Here is a 16,368-nt window from a genome sequence, read left to right as displayed (position 1 = left end):
CAAAATAACCACAACATACATAATTTACATCATTGTTTTTGCTTAAATATTACACCTGTTGGGCACATGAAATGTCATGGAAAATTGTGCCTTGTAGAGAGTGGGATCTCTCCTTCAATTTAAACACAAATTGCCCTTTAGAACATTCTCAAATCATCCTGGGATAACATGACTATCGGGGTTTGCATAAACCTGTACATGCTGTCATTAAGCAAAAGGGGGACACACTACTTACTAAGAAATTCTGAAATGTATGTTAATTCAACTGTTATGCTGATAATTTTTAATGAAAAATAGTATTCAATTAGAAAAATGCAAAATAGAAATAATCATAATTGGACATTTGAGCCCACTTCGTAAATGGCAAGTTGGAGTTCTATTCTTATTCCTGCAGTCACAATCCTGTCTTTCCTCTGTGGTGGCTGTGAAGCCTTACCGTCCAACGAGACTTCCCTTTGCCTCTGGGAGACTTTGTTTTTCTCCTGTATGCACTGCTCAACTGTAAATTGCAATTCAAAATGTGCAACTCATGCTCCCAAGCCAGTGTTTTGCTCTTTAAAGGCACATGTTATCAGCTAAATTTCTGATAATTAATTAAGTGATGGGAAAAATGTTTGGTCATATACATCCAGTAGATTATTGGGTAAAACCAATTAATTTCTTGGACCATTACAAGGAAAGGTTTACAAATTTAATGATGCATATTTTTAGCCTACATGACCTAGGTCATTACTTTTGGGGTGGAGAACAGGTGACGTTGGTAATGTCTGTATGTCAGCGTTGATTAAGGGTTGTATGGCTGTCCAGGTTGTGCGTAATACCACCCCTTGGTGTAGCCCCAACCACATACACTGGGGTGGGGGAGCTGAACAAGAGGAAGGGGTGTGTTGTTATAAGAGGGGAGAGAGAGGGAGCAGGCAAGCAGTTGAACAAACCTTGAAGCTAAAGATTGGACATAACTGCCACACTTCAGGGACTGAAAGTGAGAGAGAGATCGAGTTTAACCTCTATCACAGACTGCAGGTAACAGAAGGTGACAGTGATTCCTTTCTTGAAATATTTCATTTAATCTAATTTCACAGTGACAGGTTGCTGATTACGCCTATATTGTTGTGTCGTTTCATTGCTTTTTGTTTGTTGATTTGTTCCACTTGTAAAAGTGCTAGTCTATTAATTATCCTTTATATTTGTTTAAGTAAAATGCTGTTCAGTAGTGACAACCTATTGTTTTAATAATGTGGGTGTATTAATTGAGCTAACATTAATGTGGTAAGGTTCATGGTCCCTGGGTGATGTTTTAATGATTGGTGCTGCTCTTTAAATATCTATTTATTTTCCATTACTCATGTCCTTTTCCCATGAATCATCATTGTTTTCAATCAGCTAACGTAAAAGCTGCACCAAATGACATAACAAACTCTGCATACATTTTGTTGCTTGTAAAGTTTGGTCAAAAGGTTTTATCTCTTTTTTCATAAGATAGTTCTTTATTAGAATAAAACAGAATATAATATGCTTGATTGTGTTGGTTTTAGAGGTGAATTAATATGGGCTCCCTCAAAATTCTGAGTCCACTTGATACTGAGAGTGCATAAAACATTGTAGACTAAAGTCACATTTGTTCAATTTTAAACCCCTATTGGCTTTGATCACAGACACCTCAGTGGTTGCGATGGGATTCAACACTGCAGAGAGAGGCAAAGTGATTTCAAATCTCAAATAATTTCTAATTTCATAGATATGCAGTGATTTTCTTCAGCTGTAATTAAACTATACATAATGCAACGTTGTCCTCAGAGACACCCTTTAATCAAATACATAATAACAAAGCATTTTCTACACATATTTTTATTCCAACACTTTGTGTAATTGCTGCCTACGCGGAATAGCAACAATTGCCATACTGATGCTACTGAAACCACAACTAATTTAAATAACAATCAAAACAAGAATACTGAAATGCATAATTGTAATATATGTAAATATGTAGTACATGGGGGTTGCACAGTTTTCTGAATCACCTTTAATCCATGCATTCTTCATGAATGTAAAAGGCACAAATATTAACTTTCAGCACTGTGGCAATTTTATTTGGTGTACATCATATTAATATAAAAAGAGTGACAGTCATTTTAATATGAATAACACACATGAAAAATTTGCATAATCTCAATTTGTGTGTAAACTTGAAATTTCAAGTAGCCTACATACAGTTGGATGACACATAAATTATGTAAATTGCTGATAGATAAAAGATGTACACAATTAATGGGAATAACAATTCAGTCAAATAAAAAAATCATATCTATATTAAATATCTTTTTAACTTTAAATTATTTCTCAACAAAAATCATATTTCTCATATTGGACTGACATAGTGTTATTTATACCAATCAGTAAGCTGGTCTCTGGCTATGTGTGACAATATTACTGGTGCAGGTGATGCTCTGACATGTTCCCCAATTTATTAGACCTTTGTATTATATATACCCTGTGTTCACTATGTCTCAGCATTTGCTTCCTTTATTATCTCCATGCTTGTATGTGTGGATTCATTTAAATTCAAGGCAACTTCAAGACATTCATCGCATCTAAATAAGTCTTACAAATGCACAGATTATATGTCCCATTATAAAAGTCATTCAACAATCCTCATTTGGATATGAATTCAAACCTGAATGCTGCTGCTTGTAATTTTGTGTAATTATTCAACTTTGCACTGCATTAAGGTGGCTACTTTCCTTCAGATTAATTACCTTTGCCATGTTAAATTGATTTGAACCCAAAATCCATTAGAGCAGAAGTGTTGCATGCATAATTGCTTACATCTATTAATTAGGGTTGTAGTCTCTTACACAGCCAAGTGTAAATCTATTAAATCAATTAAAGCCCTCTGTGGATTTCCCAAATTATCAAAATTTAAGCTCGAGCAACTTATTCAATATTAGATGCAATGAAAAACACAATTATGAGCTGCAAGGGATCAGAATAAGTATAAGGTCAACTCTGCCATTCCTAATCTCATATTGATTACAATGACATAATTGTGAATTGGATTTTATCTCATATGGGTGTTAGCTGTTCCCAAACTTGGATAATAACTCTATAGTGTCTCTAGATGGTTTTCATCTGTAGCTTCCTATATCAGTATCCTGAATATTTCTTAATTCAAGGATTCTGAGACTGTGGACTATGATATACATTGAACTTTTATACTATGCTTCTACAGCTCGTTGTGAGTGTTTTATTCAAGTTCAACTTACTTCTAAGTCCGAGTCATTTTGATTTCACATTGAAATTACAAACAATGTGAAAAATGTGGGACCTTATATCAGCCATACCTTCTAAAATGTATTCATTTGGAAACTTTCATCTTTGGTTTTGATTTAAAATAAGGTGACAGTGGCATTTTATGGGATATTTTTCTTCGTAAATGAAATATCATGCCAATCAGTCCTTGAAAAATAAACAAATAAATAAACTTCTTGCTTCCTCCCTGTTGACTATTTAGTAAATTCTCTTCTTATTGTCTTAACTGCTGTTTTGCCAGTGAAGAGGCAATGTGTGTGGAAGGAAGACCATGATCATTTGCAGTAGGACTGCAGATTCATAGCCCTCTGGCAATCGTTGTTCTCTCAATTAAAGTAGCCATGCGAATCACCTCCTTCCACAGCAAAAATAGTTATGACAATGAGAAGACGCTATTATTTTGATATGATACTATTGCGAAGGGCAAAATTATAATTGCTAGATGCAAGGATCTAACCACATATTCAGGATTGGGGAAACAAAATATAATAATTGATTATATTTGGGGGGTTCTCCTTTCTCCTATAAACAAACAACAAACAAATTTTTTTTATTATTGTACACTGTAAAAAGTGGTTGGTGTTTGTTGTGTGACTATGTATTTTTTACTTGAATCAAACCAGATCATTTAGATGTTACAACATACAAAATATTTTAGGTTAACATTTTTTTTAACACAGATTTTGTACAATGCAAAAAGTGTCTGATAACCAATATGAAAAACAGATTGTTTTTAATCGTTTTCTGCTTTTAGACACAGTAATAACTACCAAATTATTCACTAACTGTGAACAGCCTGCTTCACAAGACTAATATTGTACATATACAAAATAATTAATTCAGTCTGTTTTATTAGCAATAAACACTACAATACAAAAAGTAACAAATGCTTTTCAATTAAAACATTTCACAACCAATTTTATCCTTATAAAATCTAAGACAGTGCACAGTTGCACAGTTTGCCTAAACACTATGTGAGTTCACCTAAGTTTTAGTCTAACTTTATTAGTAAACCTATTATATTAAAACCTAGATATTAAAGAACAAATCAAAGTGTAAATATCAGTTAAAATATCATTCTGAACAAAAGTTATATTTTGTATAATAAATACGTCAAATTTCAGAATTTGTCTTCCACCATGTCAGTTCGTCTTTGTTTTAAGTCTTACTTTGTGTTTAACTTTATCAGTAAACCAGATTTTAATGAACTAATAACTGATAAAGTGGAAATACCACTTAAAAATATCCATTTATCTCTAAGCAAAAGTAATTATATTCTTGACATATATTGACATAGTTGACTGAAAAAAAGAGAACAATTACAGAACAAATTTGCAGATTTGCAATCGCATTGTGAGTTCATATGTTTCAAATCTTACTTTATCAGCAAACACAATATTTGACAACCAATAACCGATTAAGTGGAAAAGTGTAAATAACAGTTTAAAATATAAGTCTACCTCTGAACAATGGTCATTATTATTTGTTGATATGAGTTGGATAAAATATCCAAAATAAGTAATCCACTACAAATGAGTAATTACTTCTCAAAAATGTAATCATATTACTTAACTGATTACCTAATTAAAAACGTTATCACATTACTAATTATTTTATTACTAAATCACTTTTACACTCTTTTTCTGCACTTTTTTTGTTTTCCACTCAAATTCAAAATGTCTGTGTTTCCTCCTCATTCAGTTTTGCACACCCTTTAGCTGTCACAGAAATGCCAATAGACGTACATATGAATTCATATTTTAAATTTATTATACAGTACATATCATTTTAGCACAAGTAATGTACTTAAAAGTAATTACTTTAATTTAAATTAGGTAACTGTAATCTGATTACAAGAATGTAAAATGTAACACATTACAGTACTTTATTTGACTAAAAAATAAATAGATAACAGTAACTAATTACTTTGTAATCGGATAATCCCAACACTGACGTCATGATATAGTTGACTGAAGAAAAAAAAAAAATTCCCTTGCACCATGCAAGTTTATCTTTGTTTTAAGTTTAACTTTATGTCTAAGTTTATCGGTAAACCTGATAAAGATAAAGTAAAAAAAACAATAACCGATTAAGTGGAAATGTGGACCAGTTAAAATATCTGTCTATTTTCAATAAACGCAATTATTATGTTGATTCTTGACATTTAATGCCATAGTTGATTTGGGGGGAAAAGGAAAATTACAGGACTCAGAGTGGGTCCAGGAAAAGCAGCAGGCATGACTTCACGGTAGTGGTGACTCAGTCCAGTCTTCTGCACTGGTGCTCCTAAAGCAGTCATGATGCGGGGACAGAATGAAAATGGGGTTTGGTGTTTACTGTAGAGGTGATACAATCAGGTGGCTGCAGGAGAAGGCGAGCAGACTGGTCTAATCGGATTAGACACATTCCCTTATATTAGTCACTTTATGCGGGTAAAGGCTGCGTACAGTGCAAGAGGAAATGTATCACCACAATAGGACTAAAGGGACCTATAAATGATTCTATGTTAAAGAGATAGTTCACCCAAAAATGTTAATTCTGTCATACTTTATCCACCCTCATGTTGTTCCAAACCCATATGACTTTATGTGGAACACAAAAAACGTAAAGCAGAATTTTAGCATCAGTCACCATTCACTTTCATTGTGGTAAAAATGGTAAATGTTGACTGAGTCTTACTGAGTGAATAGTGACTGAGTGGTCAAAAATATCACCTAAAAACAGTATTCTTCTATCCGCATAACAACAGAGGCACAGCATTAGTATTGCACTTGACAGTTGCTGTGTTTGGTGGTTCGTTTACTTTCCCTCCAGCTGCTTCATGTTTCCCATGATCTCCAACAAACACTTTTAATAAGAGGTTATAGCGGGGGATGATCATAAAAAGTATTTCTCCAAATTGAACTGTACTAATGATGCAAGGGATTTAATTGATTGGTATTTTTTTTGGTGTAATGGTTTTTGATATTCTTTATTCAGTTCTCTGGATACCATGTCCACATCAGGGGCTATAATTATTTATCATTTTTGTTCACGCATCAGACATAAGACAATCTTAGAATGCTTTTATTGTCCACTTTTCATCACAACTCTGAAGTTCACTGAAATATTTTTGTTGGCTTTCAATAAAGAAAGCTTTTAGAGGTGTGTAGTTGTGCGTTTCTCTCCTAATGCGGTCGTGACTAATGTGCTGGCGCAGTGCGTGTGTCAGAGTTTGACGAGAACTGCATTCCCACTCATTTTCTTCTCATTATGCCACACGCTAATTCAGATATTAATTAGGGCCTATGATGAGTTTCCTTAATGAATTTCAGTATGTGTGGGAGATAAAAAAACAGATGGTGGCTTGCAAAGTTTACTATGGTATACCAATGGTAATGGTATAGTGGTGATAAATACCAATGAAAGACCTCATTTAAATCAGCTAATTGTTGTTACACTTGTGTGAATTTTACAGATATGTTGGGAATTTGAGTCCCAGATGTTTGGTCTTGAATGTGATTTTCATGAAGTGGTCTTATCAGCAAATGGTCATCACGTCTCTGGCTTTAGGGGGAAACTGCACCCAATTCTGGAGTTATCTTTAAAATGTCTGATTATCAACCCCAATATCTGGGATTAGCGAGAATTCATTTAGCTGATTGACAACAGAAGGGTCAAATAAAAGTGTTACCAGAGCTGATTAGCAACAGGTCATTTTGGATTTGAATGTGCATATCCAAACACATGAATGTCATTGTGAATGGTACTACAGTCATAAAGGAGTGTACGAATCTGGACAAAGACAAACAAGGTGAAAAAGGCAGATTGATGGCTGATTCATGTAATCAAATATGACTCATTTCAGAATCCCTGGCACAGCCAATTTATAGTATATTTCATAAATGTTTCAGGAGTATTTTCTAAATTGATCTTGGAACCACTTTAAATTTGCTATGTTACTTTATGAAAATACGAGACACTGTCTTATCCAATGTAATGAGTTTGGAACATTCAGATAATCATACAGTTATTATACTCACTGTTTGATAGTATCATGTAATAAAAATTAAAAAGTGAAAAACAGTGACCAATGTTATTCTTAACCTTCTGCTTCTCTCCCTACTTCATTTAGTGAATCCAGTGGCTGCTCTGACTAATTTCCTGCTCGATTTGTTTATTCCGGTGTATATTCTGTCAAGAAGTCATGAAGACCCCATTTTGGAACTTGTTACTCTTAAGCTTGTGCGTCTCGGGTCATAGTAACTGCCAAGGGGACTGTTTAACCTGTGGACTCCTCCTACCTGAACATCAAGCATTTAATACATTGGTGAGTGCCACGTATACCTACTATAAAAGTAGAGTAAAATTAGCCTGGCTAGTTTGAATACAGCCTCTTGCAATCAACACAACATATGTTTGTTAAAGGGATAATTCACCCCAAACTGAAAATTCTTAAATGTTTTACTTACCCTTATGTTTTTCCTTTTGTGATCTACAATTGTGATCATGAGGGTAAGTAAATCACAACAGAATATTAACTTTTAGGTGAACTATCCTTTTAAATCATGCTTTAAATGGGTCATGACAGGCCTTTTTTTTTTATTATTTTAATATGTTCCTTGTGGTTTACTTATAAGTAAGTTTTTCACACAAAAAACAGTCATATATTTGTAAAACATTATAATTTTCCACCCTCGTTCTGACCCTCTGTCAAAAACACAGTTTTGGTGCTGCTTCTACTTTAAGACTTGACAGTACACGCCCACTGTTACGACTGGCTCTCTGCTCATGACTGACATGCTCTTCTCTTGCCATCTCACTGCTCACCGCTGCTTGGCAGGCTATGGAAGTGATTAAAGGTAAAGTAGGTGTTGATGTCTTGTTGTGGAGGCGGTCAGATGCTAATGTCTACCACAGTGTGACATCACAATGTTGAGGAAGTAGAGAATGAATCATTTTTGCAGCTTGGTTTGAACAAATGCTCTTTTTGCAGTGAGTAGGAAGTTTCGAGTTTTGAAATTTACAGTATGTTTTTATAGTACAATGACCACTTATATGTCAAAATATCAAGGAAAATTTGATTCCTCCTGTCATGATCCCTTTTGTAGGGAATCTTGAAATACACATTGTACTGTATTTTAGGTTCCAGTTATTTGGTATGCATGAAAGGTGCTTTCTTTAACAAGAACCTGTTGTAGAAGCTATTGAACCAACGCAGCCTCATAAAAATTCATAATAATAGTAAGATGGTGAAATCATAAGAATTAGGACTGATGGGGACTTTACTCCCATAGACAAAACTAAAACAATGTTATTATGATTTTTTTCTCAGTTTAATCTCTAAACCAAATCATAATTTAAAAAGAAACATTATGTTTGCATACCACGGAAATAAGAAAACATCTAGGTTTAGAATGAGACGAGTGATACGCATTGCAGATTATTGACATACATCAGTCATTTGTATAGCCTACATAAATATGTAATGAGTAACCACATTTGTTCACAGACATTTTCTTTCTTAAAAGATAGGGGGATAGCTACCTGTTTAGGAATAAAAGTATAGTGCCTTTTCATAATAACCAATTCTTGTGTGATATCTTACAATTTTGCCATCTTGTATGAATTATTACAAGTTGTTGTGAGACTATGTTTATTGAACCTATTCTCTTGTTATATTATGCACTGACTGTGCCATAATAGTATAATTTAACTGCTACAACTTTAAATGAAATACATAATTGTAATCCAGCAAAGACGTCTGTTAGAGTTCTTACAGCAGGAGCAGAATAAGCAATCTTACGAGGAAACTTCGACTTTGTTAAAAGTTGCTTGCTGTAATTAAGTTGCTAATGACTGTGCAGACAAACAGCTGTGACTGGGGTGATTGGGGTAATGCCAGCTCATAATTGGCTGCTGTGGCTCAGTCAGCTGCTGATGCTGTGGGTAGGAGTGATTGACATTTGGTGGGGGCGCTCTTGTTGTGGGAAGATGGGTCCCAGGGGGCTTGGCTGGTTTGCCTAGCTGTGACACCGAAATGGTATCAAACCTTACAATTTCATCAACAGACTCATACACTGGCATATAAAGACACATATTCACAGTCGCAAACAATATTAAATTTGTGTGTGTTCCATATAGCACATGAAATTCTATGTGCTTTAAAGGAATAGTTCACACTAATTCTGTCATTATTTACTCACCCTCGTGTTGTTATTAACCCATATGACTTTCTGTGGAACACAAAAATAGATGCAGAGAATAGGTATTGCCTGACAGCCTCATTCAATTTCATTGCATCTTTTTTCCATACCAATGAAGTGAATGGTGACTGAGGCTACACTCAATAAAATATCTCAACCTATTTTTAAGATTTACGCATTTCAATTTTATTACAAAGTTCCATCAAATTTAATTGTGTAATGTTGAACAAAATGTAATTAATAAAACTTGAAATATTAAATTTTATTAAAGATTACTCAATTACATTTTATGGAATTTTGTTATGAAATTGAAATGCCTAAATCTTAAAATGATTTTTTTGAGTCAAACATTGTGACTAAAATCTTTTCTTTTTTTTTAACATAAGGAAAAAAAAAAACATATGTTTTTGAAACAACATGATGGTGAGTAAATGATGACAATTTTCATTTTTGTGTGAGCTGTCCCTTGAACTGTCCTGAAACGTACTGTGTTTTTCATCTCCTTTCTGATCATTCGTCTCAGAGAGTCATTTGCCATCAACATTTAATTTGCAATGGCCAATTAATTCTCATGCATGCAACTTTTAGTTCCACTTCGGCTTTGCTATGAGCTGCTAGACCATTTTCTCCATATAAATGGGGGATAATAGACAAACAGCTTCACCTGCTAGATAGTCATCCTCAAACAGTACCAAACGGAACATCATATGCACATTATGTGAAATGAACCAGCATTTCTATACAGATGAGCACTGCTGATCACATTCACGAGGACATTTTTTGTCCCATTCTACTTGATTTTATTTCTTGTATCAACACCTACATAACATTTCATATACATAGTCTGTAACCAAGGCCATATAAATTATTTGAAAAGTTGGGGGTATCTCTAACATAAGAAGGGGGACAAACATAAAAATTGCACACACAAAAATTAAAAGAATAATCAACAGTATTTGTGTCTTGTTTCCAACTAAAAATAACTAAACATTCTTAAAAATAAGATAAATATACTTTAAAGTAAAAATGTGTTAAAAGAAACATATTAAGGGTGCTGTAAGCGCATTTAAGGCCGAAACGTACATCACGCAAGTACGCAAACGCAGAAGTGAACGCTTGGCCAATGCACGGGCAAATGTGGTCCTTCTGTTGTACATTACCTGTGCTCTTGAGTTGCTCTGGTGGTTACAAACCTCAGACCACAAGAGGGCAAAATATTTTTTTAACCGTGTTCGCAAAACTGGTGCTGTGTCTAAAACTAGGAAATACTGCCTTCGGAGGCTGGGTTAAAATAAGGTGCTTTTCAAACTAGTTTCCTAAAGAGTCACTACGCCACCACAAAGATTTAGAGCGCATTGTGAATTGGGCAATTCAACACTCTTCGAAAAGATTCCGCCATGACATTTGTTGATTGAAAGAAGAAAATCCACTTTAGCGCCCCTTGCGACGATGCTGAGAATGCAACATGAACTTGTGTTGCGTTATGAATTGAGCGCTGACAAATTTCACATAATAACGGCGTGTGAAATCGAGCTTGCGATTAGCAAGGTTCAAGTACTTGCGTAGAGTATGTTTGGGCCTTTAGCCTTTCTGGGACTTCCTCGAAACTGAGCAGTTAAATTAGACATGCACACTTTCCAAAACCTCTTCACCCACAGACACCGTTAAGACCAAAGAGCAGCAGTGCGTCTTCTCAGGGTTGCCAAACACAAAATTAGCAAAAAAAAGTGCCCTGAATCCGAATGTCCAAAACCTAAAAATATGTGGACACGCAAAATGATTTACAGGAAGCTCACCAAAGTCTTCTCATTGGCCGATCAAAGAATGTGACTGTGGCCTAATGACAGATTTTTGATTGCTGTTTACACCATAGATATACATATGTAGATGCCTTATTTGGCTGGTTTGAATATAAGTGAATGGAAAGCCTCCGACCGCTGCATAAACTGCTTTTTGTGTGTGTGTGTGTGTGTGTGTGTGTGTGTGTGTGTGTGTGTGTGTGTGTGTGTGTGTGTGTGTGGAAACAGTTCATCATGTAATAAATTGACTGACTAGGTGCTAATTTTCTATATGTTTTCCATTATATATTTAGTTGTAGAAGACTTTATTTGAAGGTTGCTACAGGAAGAAAACCCTGTTTTAGAAGTGAAGATTTTTTTATATCATCTTAAATATTGCCAAATGCTTATGGAAAATCAGATAATCTAAATGTTAATTGGAACTGACAATAGACTTTGCAGACTGTATCTGTCAATTTAAATTAATCATGTGTTGATGCAGACGTATAGTGGTGCATAGAAACCTATAGCTTAGATACCTATGGTTTACCCAGTCTAGTGATTTCACAAAGATCAGTGATATATTTCAGGAGGCTATTTTCATAGATTTACATTTATGCATTTGGCAGACGCTTCTATCCAAAGCAACTTACAGTGCCGTTATTACAGGGACAATCCCCCTGGAGCAGCCTGGAGTTAAGTGCCTTGCTCAAGGGCCCAACAGTGGCATCTTGGTGGTGCTGGGGCTTGAACCCCCAACCTTCTGGTCAGTAACCCTGAGCCTCAACCACTGAGCCACCACTGCCACGATAATACTTTATACTTTACAACTAAACTAAACCAGAGATCTTCTATACTATGATAACAACCTCCGCATTTTTAATATTGGAGAGAGTGTAACAGGGTTGTGTCAAGAAGGGATCCCTCTCTCGTCAACTTTTCGTGCATGCACATTATTTTAAGATGCTTTCGCCTGTGGGGGCCGTGGAAGCTCAGTGAGTATTGACGCTGACTACCACCCCTGGAGTCGCGAGTTCGAATTCAGGGCGTGCTGAGTGACTCCAGCCAGGTCTCCTAAGCAACCAAATTAGCCCGGTTGCTAGGGAGGGTAGTCACATGGGGTAACCTCCTCGTGGTCATGATTAGGGGTTCTCGCTCTCAATGGGGCACATGGTAATTTGTGCGTGGATCGCAGAGAGTAGCATGAGTCTCCATGTGCTGTGAGTCTCCACAGTGTCATGCACAGCGAGCCACATGATAAAATGCACGGATTGGCGGTCTCAGAGTCTTGTCCTCTGCCACCCGGATTAAGGTGAGTAACTGTGCGACCACGAGGACCTACTAACGGGGCTTTTCCACTGCACTGCACAGTACGTCTCGACTCAACTCTGCTCGCTTTTTGGGGGTTTTCCACTGTGGATAATACCAGGTACCTGATACTTTTTTTAGTACCACCTCGGTCGAGGTTCGAAGTGAGTCGAGCCATACTAAACGTGACGTCAAAACCCTGCAGATCACTGATTGGTCAGAGAAAATCGTCACTACCAGCATCACTGGATTTGAGACACCCGCTAGTTTTAAAGTTAGCAACAGCGATAGCAGTATAATTTGTTCAAGCAACCTTCGAATTGTAAAATGAAATGGCTGTGCGCAAAACCACGCCCTGGTCAATAAATGAGGAGCAGATGTTCCTCTCGTTAGTAGCCGAGGAGAGGATACAACGAGAGCTGGATGGGGTGACGCAACTATGACGATCAGCCTATTATCCCACCCACGTTGAGGCTGCACTAAACTGCAGTGGAAAAGCAAGCTCAGAAAAGTATAGCGAGCAGAGTTGAGTCAAGTCGAACCATAACGTGCAGTGGAAAAGTGTTATATGTAGTGGGAATTGGGCATTCCAAATTGGGAGAAAAGGGGATAAAAAAAATAAGAAGGTGCTTTCACTTGTGCTTTTTTACTCGCATCTCAGCGGATTCAATGATGGAAAGCATTAGAAACTTTAATAATATCAACATTATTATTAGCATTTTTATAGAGTGACAATTTGCACTGAAATACAGAGGATTCTTATACAATGTGCTGATTGATGTACTTCTCCAGTGACCAACAATATCTCATGACCGAATGTAGCAGACGTAGAGCTAAAGTTATCAAATTTATTATGTGAAATATTTATTTTAGACCTTGAATTTATCATCAAAACTGACTGTTCATCAAAACAGCATCCCTTGCTGCAGTGCAAATTCAAATTGACACCATGTACGAAACTCGGGAGGATGACGAGAGAGGAATCCCTTCCACAGACATCCAATAAAAAATAAAAAAACGACAACAACAACAAAAAACATCCTCGTCTCCTCGCCAATGTACCGCCCATAGAATGTCTATTGCCACTTTTCCACTGCACGTTTTCTGAGCTTGCATTTCCACTGCAGTTTAGTGCCGCCTCAGTGTGGGTGGGATTATAGGGTGAACGTCATAGTTCCCATTGCTCACCAGTTTAGATAGCGTCCATTTGGTCGAACCACTTCCACTTTTCCTTGATTGTTCTGTAGTCACTTTACATTTTTTTTGTACTTTTTCCTACACTGTTGGTAGTTGTGTGCGGCCAACAGCAGAGACACTTCCTCAGAGACTTTTTTGTTTTGCTCATTGCTAACGAGTGAACCGTCTGCACCTCCATACACACTTATTGACCACGGCGTGGTTTTGTGCACAGCCATTTCTTTTTTCACAATTCGAAAGTCACTTGAACAAATGATAACTTTTACTAACTTTAGAACTAGCGGGTTGATGTCGCGTGTCGGAAATCCAGTGACGCTGGCAGTGACGATTCTCCCTGACCAATCAGTGATCTGCAGGATTTTGACGTCACATATAGTATTGGCTCGGCTCGCTTGGAACCTCGACCGAGGTGGTACTAAAAAAGTATTAGGTACCAGGCATTATCCACAGTGGAAAACTCCAAAAAAGCGAGTCGAGTTGTACCGTACAGTGGAAAAGACCCATATGGGATTGCAGCGTGATGCTATTTAGGCTAGGCTTGAAGGCTCCCCTATATAGAAGGGTTCTGACTAAACTAGATTTATGCTTAAAACAAGAAGAAAAAATTGAAAAGAAAGAAAAATGATTTGCCAATGATATAAGAAAAATAAACGTAATTAAATTTTCTGAAAAAAAAAAGAAATTGAATTAACAATTGTGCTCTCTCAAGTACATTTATCTTGTTTTAAGGTTGTTCAGGGTTACAATGGCTATTCACTGTATATAAGCCTGTTTATAACCCTATTTCTTTAAATGTATCTGTTGGTTTTCAGGTATGTATCTTAGAATGTGAGGACCAGGCATCCCCAGCCTTGACTTGGGATTTGTGTTACCAAGCAGCGGGTCTGAACCAGCTTTCCCTACCATTACAGCAGGAGAAAACATCAAAGCGCTCTGAGAATGAAGTGGAGCCTCTGGCCACGGTGAGCATAGAGAATGATAATGGTGTGGAATATACAGAGGCTTTGGAACAGTTTCGACACGCAGCGCAAGCTCTCCGCAGCCAGCAGCCTTCAGAGGACACCTCACAGACACTTGGAATTTCATATGACCCAGATCTTGACCCTGGGACAGAGCAGGAACAGGATGGTGTTGATGTGGAAGAGGAGAAGAGTGGCGAGGCGGCCGTCAGTTTATCCAAACGATTCGGAGGCTTTATCAAAGGCCGCCAAGGGTTTCGAAAGTTGGTGAGCTCAGGGAGGTCTTTGCAGAAACGCTATGGTGGTTTCATAGGGATCCGGAAGTCTGCCCGCAAGTGGAACAACCAGAAACGTGTGAGTCAATTACTCAGGCAGTACCTGAGCATGACGGGCCGCTCAGGTCGATCGGGCCGCATCTCTGCCAGAAACCGAAGACAGGATGAAGTGTAGTATAGCCTCTGGTCTTTTCACACCTCAACTTGACTGCTCATCAGCCATCAGTAACTGTGACCATCTATCATGCACCACAGCCAAGAACGAGATAAATCTGTGTTTAATGACCAAACAAGGAGAATATTTTTCATGACATTTCCATGGTGCCGTTCTTAACATAAATCATTATTAGGCTAAATGTTGCTGATGAGAACAACTGATTGTTAATTTAAGAAACAATACTTTTCAAATCAACTATCAACATATTGTGAAAAATAAAGAAATGGCAAAGCAGTTAAACTTGAATTGAGCATGTGAATCAGTTAAAAATGAGAGCAGTGGGACGGGTTTTTTTGTTTTGGGTATTGAGGCGGCCCCAAGCAACCGACCACCCCGGGGCCTCGTTTTGGAAATTTTTGCTTTAAAAAAATGAAACTAATTTTAAATTCATCCTACCAGACGTTGTAGCCAAGTACATTCAAAATGTTTACTGAAACATACAAATCTGGTTAAAGATAATGAATGCATGTTTTCCACAACACAATGATAAAAAAACATATTTACAATATTTATTTTTACAAATCTCTCTTTTTTTCTCTTTTTAATGAATAGGGTGTGCAAAACCTACTACACTCGCTACCATGTTGGAATTCAGTTGTTATTTATCATTATTATAACCCAACAATTATGAATTGTTGTCCAGTTTGTCATTATAATTTGATACAGTATTATTATTATTACTTTGAGGATATGTTGTATATACAATAGTAATATATTCCTGTCTTATTTACTTTACTTTCACCTGGAGCTTATGCTTGTATTCTTATATCACTGACGCTGCAGTGTTTTGTTCACCATGTTGCAAAAGGCTGTATTTCATGTAAGCATCATAGGCAACATTAGTAGTAATACGTTAGAGCAGAAGGGGGGAAACCATTGCTGTTTATCAAGCGCTGTAACTTTGCTTGGTGCAGAATAATCTGGAACAATGTTAAACATTGTTAACAGTCACTTCTTTGCAATCTGAACATGTTCAGAACGTTAAATGATTGTGACACCTGCGCAACAAACAATCAAGACAAAGCGCAACGAATAAAACAGAACGCAGGTGTCTCGACGTGTTTCTGAGACCTGAAGTTATTTTTGACTTGTCTAAAAATATGCCGGTCCTATGAGACACTGAAAAAACAGCGAGACGCG

General features: G+C 36.7%; 1 protein-coding gene across 2 annotated transcripts; it reads left to right on the top strand.

Annotated features, from left to right (window-relative positions):
• The first annotated feature begins 930 nt into the window (after positions 1–930).
• On the top strand, positions 931–15,474 carry LOC127622450 (prepronociceptin-like). 2 transcript variants are annotated; one of them, XM_052096558.1, is made up of 3 exons: positions 931–1,023; positions 7,424–7,618; positions 14,590–15,474. In XM_052096558.1, exons 2-3 carry the CDS (start codon positions 7,496–7,498, stop codon positions 15,184–15,186), a joined length of 720 nt encoding a protein of 239 aa, XP_051952518.1. In that variant the 5' UTR covers positions 931–1,023; positions 7,424–7,495; the 3' UTR covers positions 15,187–15,474. The 2 variants fall into 2 exon arrangements, with proteins under 2 accessions (XP_051952518.1, XP_051952519.1); XM_052096559.1 differs by having other exon boundaries at positions 937–1,033.
• Positions 15,475–16,368: the final 894 nt, after the last annotated feature.

Source organism: Xyrauchen texanus, chromosome 28 (genome assembly GCF_025860055.1).
Source record: "Xyrauchen texanus isolate HMW12.3.18 chromosome 28, RBS_HiC_50CHRs, whole genome shotgun sequence".
NCBI classification, from domain to species: domain Eukaryota; kingdom Metazoa; phylum Chordata; class Actinopteri; order Cypriniformes; family Catostomidae; genus Xyrauchen; species Xyrauchen texanus.
The sequence above is the reverse complement of the archived record's forward strand: the minus strand, read 5'-3'. Positions and strand labels throughout refer to the sequence as shown.

Bases quoted from the DNA above. Each gene is read 5' to 3' on its own strand.
- LOC127622450 (XM_052096558.1), top strand. From the start codon at position 7,496: ATGAAGACCCCATTTTGGAACTTGTTACTCTTAAGCTTGTGCGTCTCG. The intron at 7,619-14,589 runs GTGAGTGCCACG...GTTGGTTTTCAG, and splicing joins ATCAAGCATTTAATACATTG to GTATGTATCTTAGAATGTGA.